Source organism: Stegostoma tigrinum, chromosome 23 (assembly GCF_030684315.1).
Source record: "Stegostoma tigrinum isolate sSteTig4 chromosome 23, sSteTig4.hap1, whole genome shotgun sequence".
Classification (NCBI taxonomy): Eukaryota; Metazoa; Chordata; class Chondrichthyes; order Orectolobiformes; family Stegostomatidae; genus Stegostoma; species Stegostoma tigrinum.
In genome coordinates, this window is record NC_081376.1 from 33,287,200 (window position 1) to 33,309,855 (window position 22,656).

A 22,656-nucleotide genomic window follows, 5' to 3' on the forward strand; every position below is an offset into this window, starting at 1 on the left:
GAGCTGTCCGTCTTCCCTGGACTGACCTATCCCCTCCCTACCTCCTCACCCATACTCTCCTCTCCACCTATCTTCTTTTCTCTCCATCTTTGGTCCCCCTCCCCCTCTCTCCCTATTTATTCCAGAACCCTCTCCCCATCCCCCTCTCTGATGAAGGGTCAAGGCCCGAAACATCAGCTTTTGTGCTCCTGAGATGCTGCTTGGCCTGCTGCGTTCATCCAGCTCCACACTTTGTTACCATTTATCCTGACTATCTCCTTTTTGTTAGCCAATCCTCTATCTGCTAAGAAACCACTTCAGTACCATATTGTCTTATCATGTTATTTTTATGTGGTACCTTCTTGGATATCTTTTGGTAATCCAAATATTATACACTGACAGATTTCTCTTTATTCAATCTTTTCGTTCAACCTTTGCTTCAAAAAAACCAGGTTGATCCAATCTGACAGAATTCTGGTTTTCCAACTGTCCTGCTTTAATAATGGATTCTAGCTGTTGGACTAACTGGCCTATAGTTTTCCACTTTACATCTCCCTCCTTTTTTGAGTAGAAGTGTTTTTAAATTTGCGAGTGTTCAATCTGCTTGGATATTCCCAGAATCTAGCGAAACTTTGAAGAATACAAATTTACAGGGTTTAGGGGTGGTGATGGTGTCCAGTCGTGTGGTTGTGGATCTGGGCCAGGAGCACTCCTGGACCCTATGATTTCCATCTCAGCTCCTGGGGAGTGGGGTGGGCAATGTGGTATCCCGGCAGGGGGTGGGGATTGGGGGTGGCCGTGGTGGTAATAGAAGGAGTGGATTGCTCCTGAGTACCCAGCTGTAGATGTCTGTATACATAGAAACTAGGGGAATCCTAAAGACCAGAGGGAAAACCGCTGTCCACAGATTTCCTTTCTTTTCACTCAAAGTAATCTGCACCATAGAGTTATACAGCTCGGAAACAGACTCCTCGGTCCAACTCATCTGGGCTGACCAGACATCCCAGGCTGACCTATTTCTGTTTGCCATAGTTTATCCAACATCCCTTTAAACCCTTCCCATTCATATATCCATCCGGATGCCTTTTAAATGTTATAATTGAACCCCCCTCCACCATTCCCTCTGGCAGCTCAGTTTAAACGTTACCAATTTCCCTTTAACTGAGCTCTAATTGGGGTTTGTTTCCAGTGTCCCATTAAGCAACCAAAACAATGTGTTCACTGAGAAAATGTTGCCATTGGCAGAAGGATTGAAAACCGTATTTTGAGGTAATTTCAAAAGATGAAAAGACCACATGAGGAAATACCTGTTTTTGCAGTGAGTAGTGAGAATGCACTACCTGTTTATTATAGTGGCACTTTATTTGTGGCTTTCAAGAGGAAATTGGATCATTATCTGAAAGTGAAGAATGTGCAGGCCTATAGCAAAGTAAGGGAGTAGAGCCAGGGGAACTGGTCCTTCAGAGAGCCAGCACAGATTCATGGACTGAATGGCCACTTACTATTCCTTGTAACCATTCTTTGATCCCCTCAATGCAAACAATGAGAGAGACAAATGTGTATGGTCTCTGCTGGCTTTTGCTATCAGCTTGAAGCAATGATAAATGATAAAAACCAAGAAGGCAGGAGTACCTCAATTGTCCTCATTCAAACACAGCAGGAAAATGATAGTGTCAAAGTTTTAGCCTCTACTATAAAAAGACAGGAGTATCAATGGTTACTTTACTGGGCTAATTAGGATTAGTGATCTGCAGATGTCTCACCACAGTAATTGGGGAATTTAAATTTAATTAATCAAATAATTTTTTTATTTACTCATGGGACACGGGCATTTATTTCCCATCCTTAGTTGCCCTTGAATAAGGTGGTGGTGAGCTGCCTTCTTGAACCGCTGCAGCCCGCCTGCTGTGGGTTGACCCACAATGTCCTTAGGGAGGGAATTCCAGGATTTTGACGCAGCGACTGTGAAAGAATGGTGATATATTTCCAAGTCAGGATGGTGAGTTAAATGGAGGAGAATTCACAGGTGGTGGTGTTCTCATGTTTCTGCTGCCCATCTAGTTGGAAGTGGTTGTGGGTTTGGAAGGTGCTGCCTGAGGATCTTTGGTGAATTTCTGCAGTGTATCTTGTAGATTGGATACACTGCTGCTACTGAGCGTCGGTGGTGGAGTGAGCGGATACTTGTGGATGTGGTGCCAGTCAAGTGGGCTGCTTTGTCCTGGATGGTGTCAAGCATCTTGAGTGTTGTTGGAGCTGCACTCATCCAGCAAGTGGGGAGTACCACACTCCTGACCTGTGCCTTGTGGATGGTGGACTGGCTTTGGGAAGTCAGGAGTTGAGTTACTCACCGCAGTATTCCTACTCTTGGTAGCCAATATGTTTATGTGGCAAGACCAGTTGAGTTTCTGATCAATGGTAACCCCAAGGATCTTGATAGTGGAGGATTCAGTGATTATAACACTGTTGAATGTCAAGGGGCAGTGATTAGATTGTCTCTTATTGGAAATGGTCATTGCCTCACCTTTGCGTGGCGCAAATGCTACTTGCCACTTGTCAGCCACAATCAGGAATTATATGGCATCATTAGTATCAGTAGTGCTGACCGCGAAACTGCTGGATTAATTTAAAACCGTGTGTAGTTCTGCCATGTTCTTTAGGGCAGGTAACCTAAACAGCCTCAAATCACTCAGTTATGTTACATAAGACCTCTGTTCCCTCTGAATTTCACTCCTGCTGTGTGTACTCCAAGGTCCGTGTGTGGCACGAACCTCCGTAACTGGAAGCCAGTAGGTCCACACTGACCACACAGCTTAGAGGGAACATTGTACAGGCAGAGGTAGCAAAAACTGCACATGCTGGAGTCAGAAATAACACAATGTGGAGCTGAAGGAACACAGCAGACTAGGCAGCACAGGAGGAGCAGGAAAGGTCGGGACCCTTCTTTTTTCCTGCTCCTTTGATGCTTCCTGGCCTGCTTTGTTCCTCCAGCTCCATTCTGGGTTCCTTTTATTTATTCGCAGGATGTGGGTGTCACTGGCAAGGCCAACATTTGTTGCCAGTTCCTAATTGACCTCGAACTGAATGATTTGCTATGCCAGCCCAGAGTTTGAGCACGTTATAGTGGCCCTGGAGTCACATGCAGGCCAAACTGGGAAAGGAGAGCAGATTTCCTTCCTTAAAGGACATTAGAGAACTGGATGGCACGATATTTCCTGGTGCCATACCAGCCGTAGTCCAAACAATCGTGCTGTATAAATAATTTCTTCCTTCCTCAGTTAGTTTTCTTGTGTTTCAACCCCAGTGAGTGTAAGACAAAAAGCTTCAGCTTCATATCTCTTCACAGTAATATAATAAATGTTGCCCAAGTGACTGAAGGGGTAATTTGAAACAGGGGGTACCAGGTCAGTCAATCAAAACCTTGTTTAGCAAGTTAAGATTTACATAACTTTTTAAAGGAGGAAAACAAACTGGAGAGGTGGCGAGATTTAGGGAGGCAATTCCAGAGCTGAGGGCCCAAGCTGGAGAAGGCATACCCACCAACGTTAGGGCAATTAATGCCAAAGATACTTACAGGAGGCCCATCTGTTTGATTTTACATAAACCTGTTCTCAGCCAGTTTTGTTATCTATCTTTAATTTTATTTTAAAACACCCACCCTCCAAAAACAACAATTGAACATGAACTTGATTGCTGCTTTATTTTCTGTTCCCTGTATGTTTCCCTGTTCTTTGTCCACCGTACATTCAAAACACCCCACTGTCAAAGGACAAGAGGCCCAGGCAATATTCATGAAATGTGTTGATACCTGGCTTTAGGACAATTGGACATTTGTCTCCTGACCTTCCTACAGGCAGGAAGCTGGCCTCCCTAGAGAATGGAGACAGGTTTGGGAGTTCATTGCAAGACTGGGATGGTTATAGCTACAGTGTCAAGTAGGTTGATGTTCATGGGGCCAATATCATATCAGTCTGTGTGGAGTGGTGTTAATGACTGGACCCTGGTGACCAGCAGGACAAGGTACATATTTGTGAGTTGACATCTACGGTTCTCAAATTGCTGTCCATTGGGTCAGTGATTGTACTGAGGGGGAGACTCATGGGGCAAGGATGTAGTGTACCCACCTCAAACCAGAGACCGATGAGACCAAACCCAGAAGTCAGGAGCTCTGTCAGTGGCCACTCTCAATGCTCGGGCCAGAATTAGAGGAGCGCCTTGCAGGGTTGCAAGGCTGGAAGATAGTAGAGATCTCCACGGTCTCAGAAGAAATTGAGAATATATATGAGCATTTTAAAAGCAAACATTGCTTGGCCAAAAGCCCATATAAGCCAGTGAGCCCAAGGCCGATAGAGGGAAGGGTCTTTGGTATTGTAGAATATGGAGAGCAGGATGTTAATGTTGCTGAGGGTAGTATATGGAAAACCAGCCGGCGGTGGTTTGGAATCATTGAGTCTAGAGATAACAAAGGACTAAAATGAGGGTTTTAGCAGCAGTTGGAGGTGAAGTCATGACAATAAATGCTAGCTTGCCAACATCCATATCTGAAAATGTCAGCTGACATGTAAACCAAGCACAATATTCTGAAGAAACAAGGATAGAGTCAGGCTGACTCTTACATTATTTTGGCCAAGCTCAACTTTCCCTATGGTGCCCTTCTCGTCTGACTCCAACCTCACTTTGCCACACACTGTTCCTGGAACAACTCACTATCTCTGCCATTGTACCCCTCTCTCAGTGAGAACCATTGCTGTGCCCCCTCACAGTTCTGTGGAAGGGTCACCGGACCCAAAACGTTGACTCTGTTTTCTCCTTCACAGATGCTGCCAGACCTGCTGAGTGTTTCCAGCAACTTTGTTTTTGTCACCTGTCACTATTGCCTGCAGCATCTTCCTCGTTCACTGTAACCCACCCTAACCCCGACGCTGCCAACCACATGTGCCTCTGAGCATATCTCCTTAACTGCACCAGAAGTAAGTTATGCCAGCCACTTTCATCTCTTGTTTTGCCTGCCCCTGTATTATTTCATGAGGAAGACAGCCCCTAATAGGATGGAAAAATTTGAGGTGGCTGGTTGACTATTTGACATTTGTCTTCTTCCCCATTTTGTGGAGAGGATCCTGACTCTGATGACCCTGAGCGGTTGGCTGACCATTTCCAAACCCCTTGTTTGGTATCAGAGGTTTCCCTTGATGTACTTTGCTGGGAACCCCGCCAACGAAGACAGTCCCCCCCTTGACCTGACTGCAGCCTGCTGAGATCCACAGCAAGCTTCCTGTCTCTGCATCTGTGCTAAATGACAAGGTAAGACAGAGATAATAGCGCCTTATATCTCTGCCTGAGGAGGCAAAGCACAAACAGGCAATGCAGTGCATGGCAGGAATGCTGTGAACATCCTGGCAGGGCTTAGGATGGGTGAAGGCTATGAGAGTGAACAGGGAGCCCAGAAATACAACCTGGCCTGGTCCATGAACCGGGACCGTGTCCCTGAGCTGTGCACTGTCCTTCCTGCAGCATTTCAGTGTTATAGTTGTCAATGCAGTCTGAGGTGCAGCATTGAAATGAAGGAGTCTGTAAACATGGAGAAGGGATTAGAGGGCTTTTAGAAGCTAGCATGTATCAGATGCCAGTGTGCGCGGATGTGTGGTTTCTTGTCTTGCTGCTGTGGAGCTGCCCTGAGATTTTGGTGCCCAGTGTCCATTGTGAAGGTTATTCACAGCAAATGATGAGCTGAATTTATCAGGAACGCACACTGGCTTGTATGTTGAGTTTCCATGAAGTCTATAGCTTGTTTATGTTTTTGGTAAGATAGGAAGCTGAATATTAATGAGGTAATTTGGGCCCTTTAGCTGTTTAACGAGCACTAATTCCCCATACGCTATCTTAGTGAGAAATTCACATGCTGCTTTTTAGAAGAATTCTCTCCTTAATAGCATTGTGGGTCAACCCACAGCAGGTGGACTTCAAAAGTGCAGCTCACCGCCATTTTTACAAGGGGCAGGCTGGGACAGTCAGTGACACCCAGATCCCTCAAATGAACAAAAAAAAGTTGCGGTTAATCAGGTGCTCAACCCTATTCAGTTTCTGAGGCTGACACATACAGAAAGCACAAATCACAATAATTCTGCGTGTGAGCCTGTAGAGTGAGCGGGAGATATGCAATTGGACAACCACAACCTGCACAGTTAACATTGGATTTTTTTAACTCCTTTAATAAACTGACATCTTCACAAAGCTGAAAAACCCTGTATGTGGCAGAGGTTGTGTTTGCTTTCAAAAAAAATCACAACCATTTAATAAAAGATGCTGAGAATAATCATCTCACGGCGCCTCTTAATAGACAAACAAGTTTGAGTACTCGCCCAGGTCATTTCTCTGCAGCTGTGACAGACTCGTGCTATTTTCTCCAGCAGCATTTCTCAAACCTCTACCCACCACCATGTAGAAAGACAAGGTCAGCAGGTGTATGACAAGCTGTGAGTTCCCTCCAAGTCACACATCATCCTGATGTGGAAAGATATTGCTGTTTCTTCACTGTCACTGGATTAAAATCCTGGGCCTCCCTCCCAAACAGCTCTGTGGGAGTGTCTACATCACATAGAGTTCAGCAGCTTGCCACCAGCTTCTTAAGGGGTAAATATAGATCGGCAATAAATGCTGTCCTTGCCATCTACATTCTTCATCTGAAAATCAGCACTTTTAATGTTTTAAGTTGAGGGGCTGAGGTTTTGAAATTACTAAAAGTTTTAATATGTGTTTCACCGTTGTGTTGTGAATACCAGTGGATCATGGGAGGGGTCTCGGGATGGGTGTTACCGCAAGCAATGGTCGTCACATAGTGACTCCCCACCCCCATCCCTCTGCAACAGGATTATCCCAAGGCCATAACTCACAGTAATCTCATAGAGATAGCCGTTGAGCTGTGACCCATTACAAATCACATCTGCTGCCTTCACAGAAGTTCCTTCGGTGACAGAATTAGAGAAAGCCCAGAGAACCTTCTGGAATCTGGGTGTGCATGGCTCTGTGCAACACAAGTCACAGTGGAGGAGCACAGTGGCTGCGTTCAGACGCTGTGTTGTCAGGTTGCTGTGTAAGCAGACAGAGGGGGGACCCCCCTGCAGGGAGGAGCCCAGTTAAGAAGGGCCAGGATTGGGCTTGGCTGGCGGGGTGGGGGAGGCTGCTTTCCAGTTATATAGAGCCCTGGTGGGAGGGGACGCTTTGGCAGCACTTGTGCTCAGAGAGTTTGGTACATATTACAGGCCTCAGTTTCTACTGCTGTTCATAGAGGCGTTACTTGATAGAGCCAAGCTTGTAATCCCTCACAGCTGGTTTGTTTTATTGCATAGTTTCAATCCTGTCAGTCACAAAACATGCAAAATAATAAAAAAAATTCTTACCTGCCTAACAAAGAAATTGAAGTTTTCAAATCCTTTCTGAATTTCACTCCCTTGTTAAGAAAGAATTCCCAAATTTAAATGAGTTTCCCTCACAATGTCATTCACAAACCCCCGTAGACGCCCCATGTAACTGACTGGATCTCCACTGATGTTAAACCAGCTTCCTCACACTGTCACTCAGTAACCCCGGTCCTCCTGCACTTGTGTTACTGACTGAATCTCTACTGATGCTAATCCCTCTCCCTCAGTCATTCAGTACTCGTGATGCTCTGTATAAAAATGGAAATTTAATTTGGTTAGTGAAGCAGGGACAGAATGAACATAATGGGCAGTAGATCAGTTGATGTCAAAAGGATGGGAGAGAATTTGCATTCATATAGCACCACTTATGACTCAGAAAGACCCAAATGATTCACAGACAATTAGGTGCTTCTTTCTTTCCATGTGTGGTTTTTGAAGGGAGAAAGATGTGAAGAGTCATTGTCAGCCCGACTGAACTTACTCATGGTAAATCGTCTAAATCCCAGTCACAGCATTAAAGCCTCATTGATGCAAAGATGCAGAAGCCACAGGACAGTTTGGTGGTTGCATCTAAAAGAGGCATGTCACAGGTAGAGGGATGGAGTAGGAGACTGAGACCGGACAGGGATCCATTGATAGAAAAATACAAGACCCACAATTATGCAGCCAGATTTCACAAACAACACTGAGTTGGTGACCAGATAATCTGCTGTAAATAGTTGTTGAGAAGTAAATAGTAATTTAGTAAATAGTAATAATAGGTGAACTCTCCCACTGTTCTTCAGTAGTTCTACAGTTTACACCCTAAGGTGAGGATTGTGGAGGTCTCAGTTTAACGTGTTATCAGAGTGAAGTTTGCTCTGTACTGCCCTGACGAGGTGGGTCAGCTTTACTGCAGTACCTCTCTGCGGGAGCTCCCTGAATAAGTTTTCCAGTTTTGGTGCCAGAGCTGTACAAGAATAAAGACCTTTTAGTGCAGACATTAATCAGGCAGTGCGCCGTGGCTGACCAAGTTCATTTGCTGCATCTATTTAAATAAACACGCAGGTCTTGGGAATCCAATGTACTGAAGTGGGAGAATGCGGATGTCGTTTGAGGCCCCTACTGATTGTGGAAGTGCCTCATTCTTGGCCTGTTCCCATGTTAAATGTAGACAAGATTCCTCCTGGTGTGGGGGTTACAGACTCCAGCTGTGTCAGTACTTCACCAAGGCATATTTGTTTGGAAACAGAGACTGGTTACTATTCGTACTCCAACGTTGAACCATTTGAGTTAAGCATTTAAAAAGGTGCAATGTTTCTTGTGGAGTCTGAAACCCATTATAGGCCACAAGGGGAACGTAGGGCGGGCGGGAAGCAGTTAGACCTTAGTTGAATGAGTTGGCACAGATTGAATTGTATTATTCTTGTAGATGTTCAGAGCTGATGAATGCAGTTGGGGGTGGGGGGTGTGTATGTCTCGTGGTGGTGGGGAATCTGGCACTCCCCCACAGGCCTGAGAATTCCACTGCTCACAAAGAGCACAGGCCCCCAAGTGCTTTCTTGGGACCAGCACACAGACTTGGTCTAGAGGGACTCACTGCGGTTTCCTGGTGCAGAGGTGATCTGTATAGACTCAGAGTAATTTATTGCTGGGCAGTTTAACTGTGTGAATGCTGGATTCCTTCAAAAGAAAGGACTCGCGTTTCAACAGTGTCTTCTACAACCTCAAAAATTCCGAGCTCTTGACGCAGCCAGTGAAGTACATTTTTTAAAAAATGCCGACCCAATTGTAATATTGGAAAGCCAGCTGCCAATTTGTGCACAGCAAGCTCCCACAAATGGAAATATGATAATAATCAGATAACATTTTTTTGGGAAATTGACAAATGAAAGTTTGACAGGAACACTCCTGCCCTGAGTTGCAATATCACCATGTGACCTTTCCATCCATTTGAGAAGGCAGACGGGTATCTCAGTGGGTTCCAGTCCCAGTTTAGGGATTAGAACTTGACGAGTGTGGTGCAGTACTGAAGGAGCTCTACACTGCTGGAGGTGCTGTCTTCTAATGGGATGTTACACTGAAACCCGGTCTGCTTTCTTGGGTGTAAAAGATTTCATTGCACCACTGTGAAGAAGAGCAGGGTGTTCCCCCTGGTTTCTGGCCAATTTATTTCCCCAGCCAACATCACTAGAACAGATATCCAGTTAGGCTTCCTTTCCCAGTTTCAGGAATATCGCAGCTACGATTCTACTCCAATCATGGACCTTGGGTGCAGCAGTGCCCTCTAGTGCCCCACTATGGTATTTCCTGCTGATAATGGGAACTGCAGATGCTGGAGAATCCAAGATAGGTCTAGGCCAGAAATGTCGGGTTTTGTGCTCCTGAGATGCTGCTGGGCCTGCTGTGTTAATCTAGCCTCACATTTTATTATCCTGGTATTTCCTGCTCTTCTTTGTGACGGAGCCACAGGCAATTTACATCCATCTGAGGAGGCAGTCGGGCTAGAGCTCAATGTCTCATCTGGGGATACAGAACCTCTAACTATGCAGAACTCCCTTAGCATGACATTGTTGTCTTTATGTGCTCGAAGTCCTGGAGTGGGACTTTTCCTTCATTACCTTCTGACTCCAAGGCAAGAGTGCTACCAACTGAACCAAAGCTGAAACCATTGACAAAACTGTTAACAACTGCATTGTCTTCTCAGTTCAGCCAGTGAACCTTTCCAAAATATCTTTGCAAATGTTGGGCTAGGTTCCAGAGGAGAAAGTGATAAAACCAGTCCAGCCTGTCTCTGCCTCCGTAACCTGTTCTTCCTCTCACCCATCCCTTCCTCCCACTCCAAGCCGCACCTCCATTTCCTACCTACTAACCTCATCCCACCTCCTTGACCTGTCCGTCTTCCCTGGACTGACCTATTCTCTCCCCACCTCCCCACCTATACTCTCCTCTCCACCTATCTTCTTTTCTCTCCATCTTCGGTCCGCCTCCCCCTCTCTCCCTATTTATTCCAGAACCCTCACCCCATCCCCCTCTCTGATGAAGGGTCTAGGCCCGAAACGTCAGCTTTTGTGCTTCTGAGATGCTGCTTGGCCTGCTGTGTTCATCCAGCTTCACATTCTATTATTTGGTCCATCATATCTGGTTTGGCTTTCCAAAGAAACTGCTTTCACACAGTACAATTCCTCTAACTCTCTCCTGTCATCTTTTACATTGTTCCTTTCAGATAATAGGGACTGGAAGAAGTTGGGGAACAAGTTACCTCGGGATGTACTTTATCTTGACTGCAATAGAGAGGTACCTGTGCAATGAGGCATGGTTTTGTAAGGAAACAATATTTCAGAGAAAAAAATCTATGGAATTAAGATCAAACAAAATAAACGGTGCACATGTCTGATCAGCTGAGATTTGCCTTTTATCTCTCTTGTGGTGGGCATATTGCTTCAAGTCAGCTGTATTTTGATTCACTTGATTTCCAGGATTAAAAATCCGCCCATTAAATAGGAGTTGCTGCTGTAAAGGACCAGAATGTAGAGGCCAGGTCCCTGTATGTTGCACAGGAACAGTTACTCAAACAAAACTCCTCTTTATTTGTCTTTAAATATTGTTCTGCTGCTGCACACCTGAAGTCAGATAAAGGAGCAGTTTGTTGGGGATTTGCAAATTGTCGCCTGGTTGCACAGCTTCAATGAACATTGTCCATTATATTTTTCTCTTTTTGGGATTTTGTGAGTGAGCTGTTACATCCAGTTAGATGCAGAAAAGGAAGTCATTTAGTTCATTTGTCCTGTACTAGCCCTTTGACAAAGCAATCTAATTAGTCTCTTTCCCTACATCCCTATAAAACTTTCTCCTTCATTTATTCAATTCCTTGTTGAAAATTATTAACATTGTTCCCACCTCTCTTTCAGGCAGCACATTGCTGTGTACAAAAAGTCTCCTTATCTCACACCTCCCCCCCCCCCCCCCCACCCCAGCTTCTTTAAACAATTAATTTAATGTGTCCTCTGGTTACCAACCCTTCTGCCAATGAAAACAGTTTCTGCTCATTTATTGTATCAAATCCTTCATAATTTCCAACAACTTTATTAAAACTCTCCTTAACCTTCTCTGCTATAATGAAAATTATCCCAGCTTCTCCCTTCTCTGTATATAATTCCAGCTGGTAAATGAGAATTTAAATAATCCAGATTACAGCAACAAGTGTCTCCACCTTCGGTCTGCCTCCCCCTCTCTCCCTATTTATTCCAGTTCCCTCACCCCATCCCCCTCTCTGATGAAGGGTCTAGGCCCGAAATGTCAGCTTTTGTGCTCCTGAGATGCTGCTTGGCCTGCGGTGTTCATCCAGCTCCACACTTTGTTATCTCGGATTCTCCAGCATCTGCAATTCCCATTATCTCTTATGATGGACCAAATAGCCTCTTTCTGGGCTGTAAACATTCTGTGATTTTGTTTGATGCTGGCCAAGCAGTGGAGACACTGGGTTGAGAACATTAAAGGGGGAGTGGTTGATCGTGAAGAGTGGAAGCAGCCGCTTTGAGAGCTGGGTCTACCAGAGCTAGAATCTGAATGAAACTTGCCCCAGCGAGAAACTCCAAATCATTTTGTTGGGAAGGTCATCTGCTTCTCATTTGCAGCATTCCTTTGATGGAATAGGCAGCCTACAGGCAGGAGAGAAGTTCAGATGTCTCACCCAGTGTGGCAACCTGAGAAACCTGGACCCTTTAGTTCCTCTGCTCAGACTCTGCAGGGAATCACAGGCTAAGGCCAAAGGGGAAATCTCTGAAGACAAGTTACATCATCTTGGTTATATTCCCCAGAGTGTGGATGATAATGGTTGCTGTCAGTGAGATGATGAAAGGATTTGCCAGGGTAAATAGAGTGAAAATATTCCTGTGTTTTTGGGGAGGGTCTAGAGTTCGGAAAAAGAGGCATTAACAATAGAGCCTAGCGCCCAAGTAAGGCAGATACCTGAAATAATTCCTTCACAAAGAGAAGTGTAGGAATTCCCTGTGGCCATTCCCCTGGAAACCAGATCCGCATGTTTTTTGAGAGGAATGACCTCTCATGGAAAACAGCAACAGGGTAAAAATAGCAGAATGTATTGGATGAATATGTGGCTACCGAGATGGTGTGAGAGGGAGTGTTTAAGCATTCCTGGGGCATCAGAAAAAATGGGACTGATGCCCTGGTGTGTCTGGAGAGAGTTTAAATTAAATTGGCAGGGGCCTGGGAATGTATGTAAGAAGTCAGAAGAAGGAGACAAGAACAAAAAACTGAAAGGGTAATAAGGAAGGTGTTAGGCAGGGAAATTAAGGTCCAAAACCAAACAAGGCCAGAGTAAAAGAAAAATAGTGAGAATGGGACAAGGAATATTGAAAAGACATACCTTGAGGCTTGTGTTTGAATGCATGGGGCATTCAAAATAAAGTGGATGAAATAATCACACAGACAGATGTAAATGAGTAGGATAAAGTGAGGTTTGCAGAGGCATGGCTACAGAGTGGCTAGGAATGGCAACTGAACATTCACGAGTATTCCATATTTAGGAAGGATAGAGAAAAAGGAAAAGGTAGTGGAGTTGCATTACTGGTTAAAGAGGATATAAACACAATATTGACAAAAGATATTGGCTCAGATAATGTAGAATATGTGTGTGTAGAATTGCAAAATACCAAGGGGGAAAGAAACATTTGTGGGTGTGGTATTTGGACCACTGAACTATAGTGGTGATGTTGGGAATGGCATTAAATAGAAGATCCATGCAGTAAAGGAGCATCTGTAATTGTGTGTGAATTTAATATGGTGAAATTCTTCAACAAGATGAAGAGTAAGATGGTTCTTTCTGAGATTATGGTCCTGAATCTGAATAGAAGAAATTATGATGCTATTAGGCATAAGCTAGCTAGTTTGGGAAATATTACTGAACAGAATGACAGTGGAGAGGCAATGGCAAGCATTCAAAGAGCAAATGAGGGAACAACAAAATTTGTTTATTCCGAACTGGTACAGGAATGCAAAGAAGACACTGGCCAAACCATGGCTTACAAAGGATACTAGAGATAGTATTACATGCAAAACTGATGCATATAAATTGATAAGAAAAACAATAGACCTCAGGATTCAGAACCATTTAGAAGTCATCAAAGGAGGGCCCAGGGATTGATTAAGAAGAGGAAAATAGTGTATGAGAGTGAGCTTGAGAGGAATGTAAGAACTGACTGTAAAAGTTTCTATTGGTATGTAAGGAGAATATGATTGGTGAAAACTAATTCCCCTATAGTCAGAAACAGGGGAATTTATACAAGGAGCAAAGAAATGGCTGATGAACTAAATCCATACTTAGCTTCTTTCATCATAAAGGAGGACGGGAGTAACATACCAGAAATGACAGGGAACATAGGGTTTAGTGAGAGGGAGGAACTGAAACAAATCTGTGTTAGTATAGAAATGATGTTGGAGAAATTGATAGGATTGAATTAGCTTAATTGTCACATAAATTCAATGAAAGGTTTATACGTCACCACTTACAGCATCATCTTAGGTACAAAGGTACCTGGATACAGCTTCTTTAGTTACAAGACCTTAGAAAATAGAGAAATAAAATATCGAGCATGGCACAGATAAAAGTCCAGAACAATGGTCTTTTGACCCAGACCACACTGGCACCTAGCCTCCAATCTGCACTGGGCCCTGGCTCCAATCTGCACTGGGCCCTGGCTCCAATCTGCACTGGCCCCTGGCTCCAATCTGCACTGGGACCTGGCTCCAGCCCGCACTGGGCCTTGACTCCAGCCCGCACTGGGCCCTGACTCCAGCCCGCACTGGGCCCTGACTACAGCCCGCACTGGGCCCTGACTCCAGCCTGCACTGAGCCCTGGCTTCAGCCCGCACTGGGCCCTGACTCCAGCCCGCACTGGGCCCTGACTCCAGCCCGCACTGGGCCCTGACTCCAGCCCGCACTGGGCCCTGACTCCAGCCCGCACTGGGCCCTGACTCCAGTCCGCACTGGGCCCTGACTCCAGACCTCTCTGGGCCATGGCTCCAGACCTCTCTGGGCCCTGGCTCCAGTCTGCACCGGGCCCTGACTCCAGCCCGCACTGGGCCCTGACTGCAGACCGCACTGGGCCCTGACTGCAGCCCGCACCGGGCCCCGACTCCAGCCCGCACCGGGCCCTGACTCCAGCCCGCACCGGGCCCTGACTGCAGCCCGCACTGGGATTTTGCCTTGAGGTTTATGAGGCTGGGAGATCGCTCCACACTGCCACGCCAGGCCAAGAGGATGCCGCGCTGTGGGGGCTGCCCTACCTGCTGGATGGCTGCACTGGGAAAATGCCAAGAATGCCACGCCACACCTGGAGGTCACTGTGAAGGGCAGGAGGTCCCCACGCCAGGAGGCTATCATGCCACGCGAGAGGCCACTGGATGAACTGAGACTGATAAATAGGCCTAGAAGGCTGATAAATCCCCTGGGCCTGGTAATCCACATCCCAGGGTATTTAAGGAAGTGGCCCTCAAAATAGCGGATGCATTGATGATCATCTTCCAAGATTTTTGCAGATTGGAGGATAGCTAATAGCTATTAGCCACTATTTAAAAAGAGATGTAGAGAGAAAACAGAGAATTATAGACCAGTAATTCTGAGTTTTGTGGTCGGCAAGACGCTACCATCTATTATCAAGGATTTTATAGCAGAGTGCTTAGAAAACAGTGGTGGAATCAGACACAGTCAGTATGGATTTACAAAAACGAAATCCAGTTTGACAAATTCACTGGAATTTTTCAAGGACGTAACTCCTCGAGTTGATTAGAGAAGCCAGTGACTGTGGTCTGTTTGGACTTTCAGTAGGCTTTTGACAAAGTCATACTTAAGAGATAAAAATTAAAATACGTGGCATTGGGTGTAGTGTATTGAGGTGGGGAGAAAATTGGTTAGCAAATGGGAAAGAAAGGGTAGAGATAACGGAGTCATTTTCTGAATGGCAGGCATTAACTAATGGGGCACCGCAGGGATCGATAGTACAACCCAGCCATTCACAATATTTAGATGAGGGAACGATAGGTAACTTCTCAAAATTTGTAGACGACACAAGGCTGGGCGGACGGGTAAGATGTGATGAGGATGCAGAGATGTTGCGGGGTTATTCGGACAGGCTGAGTGGGTGGGGAAAACAAATGGCAGATGCAGTTTCAATTGGATAAATGTGAAAAATAGAAAGGCAGATTATTGTTTGAATGATTGTAAATTGAGAGAAAGGATTGTTCAGCCAGACCTGGGTGTCCTATGCACCAGTCACGAAAAGTAAGTGTGAAGTAAAGAAGGCAAATTGTATGTTGGCCTTCATAGCGAGAGGGTTCGAGTATCAAAGCAGGAATGTCTTTTTGTATTTATACAGGGCATTGGTAAGGCCACACTTGGAATATTGTATCCAGTTTTTGTTTCCTTATCTGAGGAAGGATGTTCTTGCTATAGAGAGAGTGCAGCAAACGTTTACCAGTTTGATTCCTGGGATGGCAGGCCTGACGTGTGACGAGAGATTAGAATTTCATTCACTGGAGCTTAGAAAAAAACAAGGGGATGTTTCATGGTAATTTTTTTTAGATTCCATACAGTGTGGAAACAGGCCCTTCGGCCCAACAAGTCCACATCGAACCTGAGAGCATCCCACCCAGACCCATCCCCCTATAACCCACCTAATCTACACACCCCTGAACACTACGGGAAATTTAACATGGCCAATCTACCTAACCTGCACATCTTTGGACTGTGGGAGGAAACGGGAGCACCCGGAGCAAACCCATACAGACACAGGGAGAATGTGCAAACTCCACACAGACAGTCGCCCAAGGGTGGAATTGAACCCAGGTCCCTGGTGCTATGAGGCAGCAGTGCTAACCATCTAACGGGATTAGACAGGTTAGATGAAACAAGGGTGTTCCTGACGATAGGCAAGTCCCGAACCAGGATCATTGTTTAAGGATAAGAGGTAAACCTTTTAGGGCTGAGATAAGGAGAAATATCTTAATGCAGAGTGGTCAGCCTGTGGAATTCACTACCACAGAAAGTGGTTGAGGCCAAAATATTGTGTTTTCAAGAAGGAGCTAAAAGGATCAAGGGATATGGGGAGGTAGGATGAGGATGGCTCAATGGTCAGCCATGACCATATGGAATGGCAGAACAGGCCTGAGGGATTGAATGGCCAAATCCTGCTCCTATCTTCTATCTTTCTATGAATGTTCCTACAGTGAGAAGAATTCCAAGCAACATTTGAGAAGCTGCAAGTAATCTTAATGAATGAACCAGTGTTGACTGCCCCTGAATTTTCTTGACCTTTCTACTTGGCATTTGATGTGAGTGATTTGAGGCTGGCTGCTGCCTTGTTACAGAGTTTGGGGATAGAGATGCTGGAGGTACTCTAAGAAACTAAACCAGTCTCAGAAGAAGCACTGCAATATGGAGAAAGAGACTTTGGGAATACTGTTAGTTCTATAGCACTTTGAAGTTCATATTCAGTGAAGCAGATTGTATTCTTTGCAATGCAGTATGTTTTTCCGCTGACTTTTCTTCCCAAAATGTTTAAGATATAAATAGACATACATTCAGCCAACTATAATCAAATTTAATATTTCAGTTAATATATCTTCATAACACATTACAAAATACTCTCAACAAATGCACAATAGTGTGGAGCAAAAACAAAGTTGCTGGAAAAGCTCAGCAGGTCTGGCAGCATCTGACGAGAAAGCAGAGTTAACATTTCAGGTCCGGTGACCCCTCCTCAGAACTGTTTTGTTTTTGTTCCTGATTTACAGCATCTGCAGTTCTTTTGGTTTTTATGTACAATAGTGTGGGTTGTTATAAACACCTCCTGACTTACCAACAGATTCCTTCTGCCTGTTACACCACGTTGAGCCTTCCATTATCCTTTGAAAGCCTCTTCATTCAATCTTCTGAGTACTTTGGAACTGACGTCCAGCAGCAAAGCACCTCCTGATAACTCCTGGGTCTTTAAATCTCTGCATGTACTATCCTGTTAAACAGAGAATCCGTTTCACTAGTATTCTGTTTTGTAGTTTAACACTTTTTCCTTTGGCTTAGCACAACATCTGCTGTCTCAGTCTTTTCGTTTGCACTTCTCTCAGTCTGTGTCCTGAAAGACCAGCTTCCCTTCTTTTCATAGAATCCCTACGGTGAGGAAGCAGGCCATTCAACCTGTCGAGTCCACACTGACCCTCTAAAGACCATCTCATCCAGACCCACTCCTACGCCATCCCAGTAACCTGGCATTTCCCTTGGCCAGTCCACCTAACTTGCACATCTTTGGACTGTGGGAGGAAATCCATGTACACGGAGGAAACCCACGCAGACACGGGGAGAATGTGACAAGGTGTGAAAATTGCCCTATCCCTCTGCTCTCTGACTCTTTCCCTGTGATAACCAAATCTGAGAAGCCCCGTTGTGAACAGAATTCACCATGATTTCATCAACTCTCATTCCACCACATTTTACCTTAGATTTGAAGAGACAGTTTTAAACATAATCACTTTATAAAGTCTCAGTTTTAACATAGCATTCACCTGTCAACCTGCAGAGCCACAACTTAGCTATTCAACTTGGACTAAGATTCTTAAACTTCCAACAGAGGACACAGAGGCAAAGATTTTGAGGGAAGATTTTGGCCAGTTGGCATGAAGAGCAGCACATGATGTGTTATCTGGCACCACAGCAAGATATGGAGATATATAAAATGTTTTCAGCACCAAACAGCCATTCTGGGCCAAATCTGAAATGGAGAGGGGAGGTCATTTTGGTATCTCAAAGTAATTTTGGGGGGAGACACTGTAAAAACTCCTACTCCCAGCCCACATTCCTGCACATTGGAACATAAGGACAGCTTCTGCCAAATTTCAGAGCCTCAGGCTATTTCTGCTAAACTGGAGTGGCAGCCTCAAAAACAAATTTTTGTCGAGTGATGAAGCAGTATATTCAGAACAAACAAAGCCTGATGATGGCTTGTCAGGCTGAGAACTAAAGCTAGTGATTGTCACTGTAATAGGTAACTCACTGACATTTATTCAACCAGGGCCACAGAGAAGGGCTCAGCAGAAATATTGCTTCACCATGGGCATTGTAGACAGGGTTTGCATCAGTTCAAGGTTAATGCTAATGGCAGAATCAGGAGAATTTGGCAGAGATTATTGTCGCATGATCACCTGCAGGTCGGAATGACCTGTATGCAAAGTAACTGGGAAAGAAGTAAACTTACATTAGGAATAGATCAATGAGGCATCAATTCCAGCAGACAAGTTACCTAGAGAATAAGCAACACGTGAGAGTGAGTTTACTCAGTGCATAGTATAGGATGATAGTGCAATAGTAAGGGAGTGTTCCACTATTGGTTCTGCTTTCTTACAAGTGAGATGTTAGTCCTGTCAGCCTGTCAGTGGATTTATATAAAAGATCCTATGGCTGTCTTAGAAGAGCAGAGGTCTCTTAGTGTCCTGACTAACACAAAAGGAAAAGACATCCTGTTCACTGATGTTTTTTGGGATCTTGCTTTGTGTCACATGGCACTTACGTTTGCCATAAAAAGGCTATTTAACTGTAATTTATTTTCTCTGAAATGGCTTTGAGTATGTTTGAATGAGAAACGACAACTGGAATTATTACATTTGCTTCCCGAGATAACTAATTTGCGGTTCTGTATTTAGGATTGCACAGTTTGTTGAAGAGATTTCCCAGGCTGCATTCAGTCTGACCACTGTTCCTTCTCCGAGCTGTGACTGTGAGGATGCATTCCCTGGACGAGCCCTTGGATCTGAAGCTCAGCATTTCCAAGCTTAGGATGATGAGGGGCAAGAAACAGAGAGTATATGAGACGACAGAGGAGAACAGTGCCCGGAGAGTGTTGAAGATGACATCTGACAGGACAGCCACCATCACACCAGCATCACGTCAGTCCGTCCTGTCTGGTGAGGGACTTTCTCGTTTTCATTAGCAAGCCTTTGTGCAGTCAGGAAGTGACCTTTTTGAGAGTAACAGCTAATGTTCATAGAGATCTGCAAGTAACCATCCCTTTTGGATGCTATATCCCGCCAATGCACTGATGCTAAAAACCATTGTTTGCACCTTGGTTGAATGTAGTGCCTTCACCTCTGATAAAAATCAAAAGAACTACGGATGCTGTAAATCAGGAACAAAAACAAAGTCGCTGGAAAAGCTCAGCAGGTCTGGCAGCTTCTGTGGAAGAGAAAACAGAGTCAACGTTTAGGGTCTGGTAACCCTTCCTCAGAACTGGACCTGAAACGTTAACTCTGTTTTCTCCTCCACAGATGCTGCCAGACCTGCCGAGCTTTTGCAGCAACTTTGTTTTTGTTCCTTCACCTCTGACGCCACTGTGGTGAGAGAGAAAAAACTAAGAAACTGAGTGAGCAGGAGAGCAAAGGGATGCAGATGAATAAATCATTAAAAAGAAGCACTGCCTGTCAAAAAGTAATAAAACGTCTAATGAAATTTATCTCAATGGCTATAGAATTCAAAAGCGGTGAAAATGTATTAAACTTTTGTAAGATCCTGGCCGGGGCACACTGCACATGTGCGGTCTCCATTTATGCAAAAGACAAATAAAAGCTGTTCAAGTGCGAAATGAACTTGTGGGTATGGTACCAGAATTGAGGGAATTACAGCTGTCAAGAAAGATTGAACAGGTTGAGTGATTTTATTTAGAAAAGAGAAAGGAAACCTGATAGAAATCCTTAAAATTTTAGATAGGACAGGAGTGGAGAGGATGTTGCCGTCTGTGGCTGAATCTAAGATGAGGTGCCATAAATATAAAATAGTTACGAATAAACCCAGTAAGGAACATTGGAGAAATGTCTGTACTGGCTGTAGAACTTGGTATCGCTGGAAGTGTTTGAGCTTACTTTCAGGAGGAAGCTGGACGGGTACATGAAAGAAACGGATAGAAAATGATCCTGAAGATTGAGATAAGCTGGATAAACTAGGAGAGTTACGGTGATGACAGTAATCAGCACAGATTATGCGTGTTCCCATTGCTGGATATTCAGTGCAGTTTTTATACAGTTCCCCTGCTGCTAAGATTTGAACACAAAGTGTAAACTGATGTTCCCTGAGCAGAAGGAGCCTGTGCTGTGTTGTTGGAGGTGCCACCCATCAACTAAGACATTAAAACAAGGTATTTTTGCCCTCTTCCATGGTAACATATTTAGGAGCATTGGAATTCTTCCAATGTTAATTGTAATCCCTTGAACTACAGCACTCTAAACTGAATACTTGTCGTTTACCACATTGCGTGTGAGGGAAAGTGATCTGCATAAATTTCCAGCCATGCTTCTTACACAGCAACAGTGTTCAAAAGTAATTCATTGGTTATACACTTTGGGACAACGTATGGGCTATAGAGATGCAAGTCTCTTCTCTGTTAATAGTGGCAGGCTACAGAGAGTTAGAAATCAGCTTTGGTGACTCTCACATCTGCCCCAAGAGTATCTCTATCCTTTCCTGTGGTCCGTTTATGATACACAGAGATGCTGAGTGACTCCAGGTCTCAGTCGAAAGCAGTATATTGCCTTTAGGAAGCTCCTTACAAACTGTGAGGCATTAGCCACTATTTCCCAGTGTGCAGCCTATCTGAGATTTCTCAGTAATTTGTATTCTTCAACCTTAGGAACCGGGATCCTGCACGTAAAACGTTGCAATCCATAGGACGTGAAAGCAAGACAGATGTTTAAAGTTGTCAAAGTAATGGAGAAAGAGGCTATTCAGTTTATTGTGTCTGCATTGGCTCTTTGAAAGATTATGCAAATAGGTTCCTTGTCTTTATTAATAAAGCTATAATGTTATCATGCCAGAATATTATAAAGCTATAATGTTATCATGCCAGAATATTATTGTGTCTGCATTGGCTCTTTGAAAGATTATGCAAATAGGTTCCTTGTCTTTATTAATAAAGCTATAATGTTATCATGCCAGAATATTATGTCAACCTTTATTAAAAGGCTGTTGGTATTTTTCACAGCCAGTGCATAGTTCCATCAGTATTTGGACCAACTGCTGGTTGATGAGGTATTCAGTGATACCTGTACCTCACACTAAAACTCTCACTTTCTCTCTCTCCCGTGCCTACTTCAGGTCCATCGATCAGTTCCAAGGATCAGGAGAAGCTGGACTTGCATTTCTCTCCTGCCCAGAGGTCAGACTCCATTGTGGATCTCAGTCTGTCCCCAGGTTCTGGCCTTGACTCTCCTGCTGGAACAGCTGCAATACCTGAGGAGCTGCAGAATGGTGACGATGTGTCACCCGGTGTCAGTACTGTAAGTATCTGGGGCCTGAGCTGACAGAAAGAATGATGTATTGATTGCACCATCATGATTTGGAATGTTTCCCCAAGGCCTGAGGACATTGGTAGCATTTCAGCTACCTGTTCTGCTGCACCTTAACTGCATATTGAACCTGAAGCTTCTGTACTACATCTTTCAATGGCACGTTGAGACTTGCCTTGGTCAGTGTGTTCTCATTGTAATGTAACAACAATAGACCATCTCCTCCAGCCTGCTGAATAGGCTCCTTGTCAATTAAATTGAATGCGATTTGAATAAATGGATGCCCTGTACAAATGAGCAGGTGGAGTGTGTTCCTGACTCACCCTCTCACTGCTGCTTTCTCCTTCCTCAGTAAATAATGCTGGGTGCTGGTTGTTGTGGGATTTGGGGCTCATGTATGCAATAACAGATAGCTGGGAATGAGTTAGCATCTGGAATTTAATCGAGGGATTTGTTGGGTAACAGTTAGAATAACATAGGAGTTAATTAAAAGCTGGAATCCAGTTGAGGGTTACAGACTGAAATCTTATTGAGGGTTTTCTTTTATCAATTCAATAACGAGCACCCAATGGGAAATAGCATCCAGGTTTACACCTAACCAATGAAAGCTGTGATCTAGGGAACATGGTGCCTCACCTTCAGAAGAGAACCAGAATTAAAACAGGAGATAATGATGAATTAAAATGTTGCCATGTTGAATCTGCAGGGGCCGCAGCCAATCCACTTTCTGGAAGGAAGTCAGAGTTCACAGACATTGCAGTTTTTCCTGCCACTGGGTTCCACCAGCCCAGTGCACCTACCATCCCCTTTACTGGTGACCCCTCCGAAAGAAATGCAAAACCTGCTGGAGCTCCCGATGGAACAGCTGGCCTGCAGGTGGCACAAGGTAAGTGGAAGCTGTCAGAGCTGCCTACTCTCTGTCGCCATGAGGGATACCAGG

The 22,656-nt window shown here is 44.5% G+C and overlaps 1 protein-coding gene across 3 annotated transcripts in view; it reads left to right on the forward strand.

Annotated features, from left to right (window-relative positions):
- The window catches only part of LOC125462579 (zinc finger protein GLIS2-like), a 57,931-nt gene that overhangs the window by 26,816 nt on the left and 8,459 nt on the right, over window positions 1-22,656 (forward strand). For all 3 annotated transcript variants that reach the window (XM_048552757.2, XM_048552756.2, XM_048552758.2), the window contains 3 exons: window positions 19,086-19,346; window positions 21,526-21,707; window positions 22,423-22,602. In XM_048552757.2, the coding sequence (XP_048408714.2) occupies window positions 19,166-19,346; window positions 21,526-21,707; window positions 22,423-22,602 (543 nt within the window). In that variant the 5' untranslated portion in view covers window positions 19,086-19,165. The remainder of the gene's footprint in view (window positions 1-19,085; window positions 19,347-21,525; window positions 21,708-22,422; window positions 22,603-22,656) is intronic.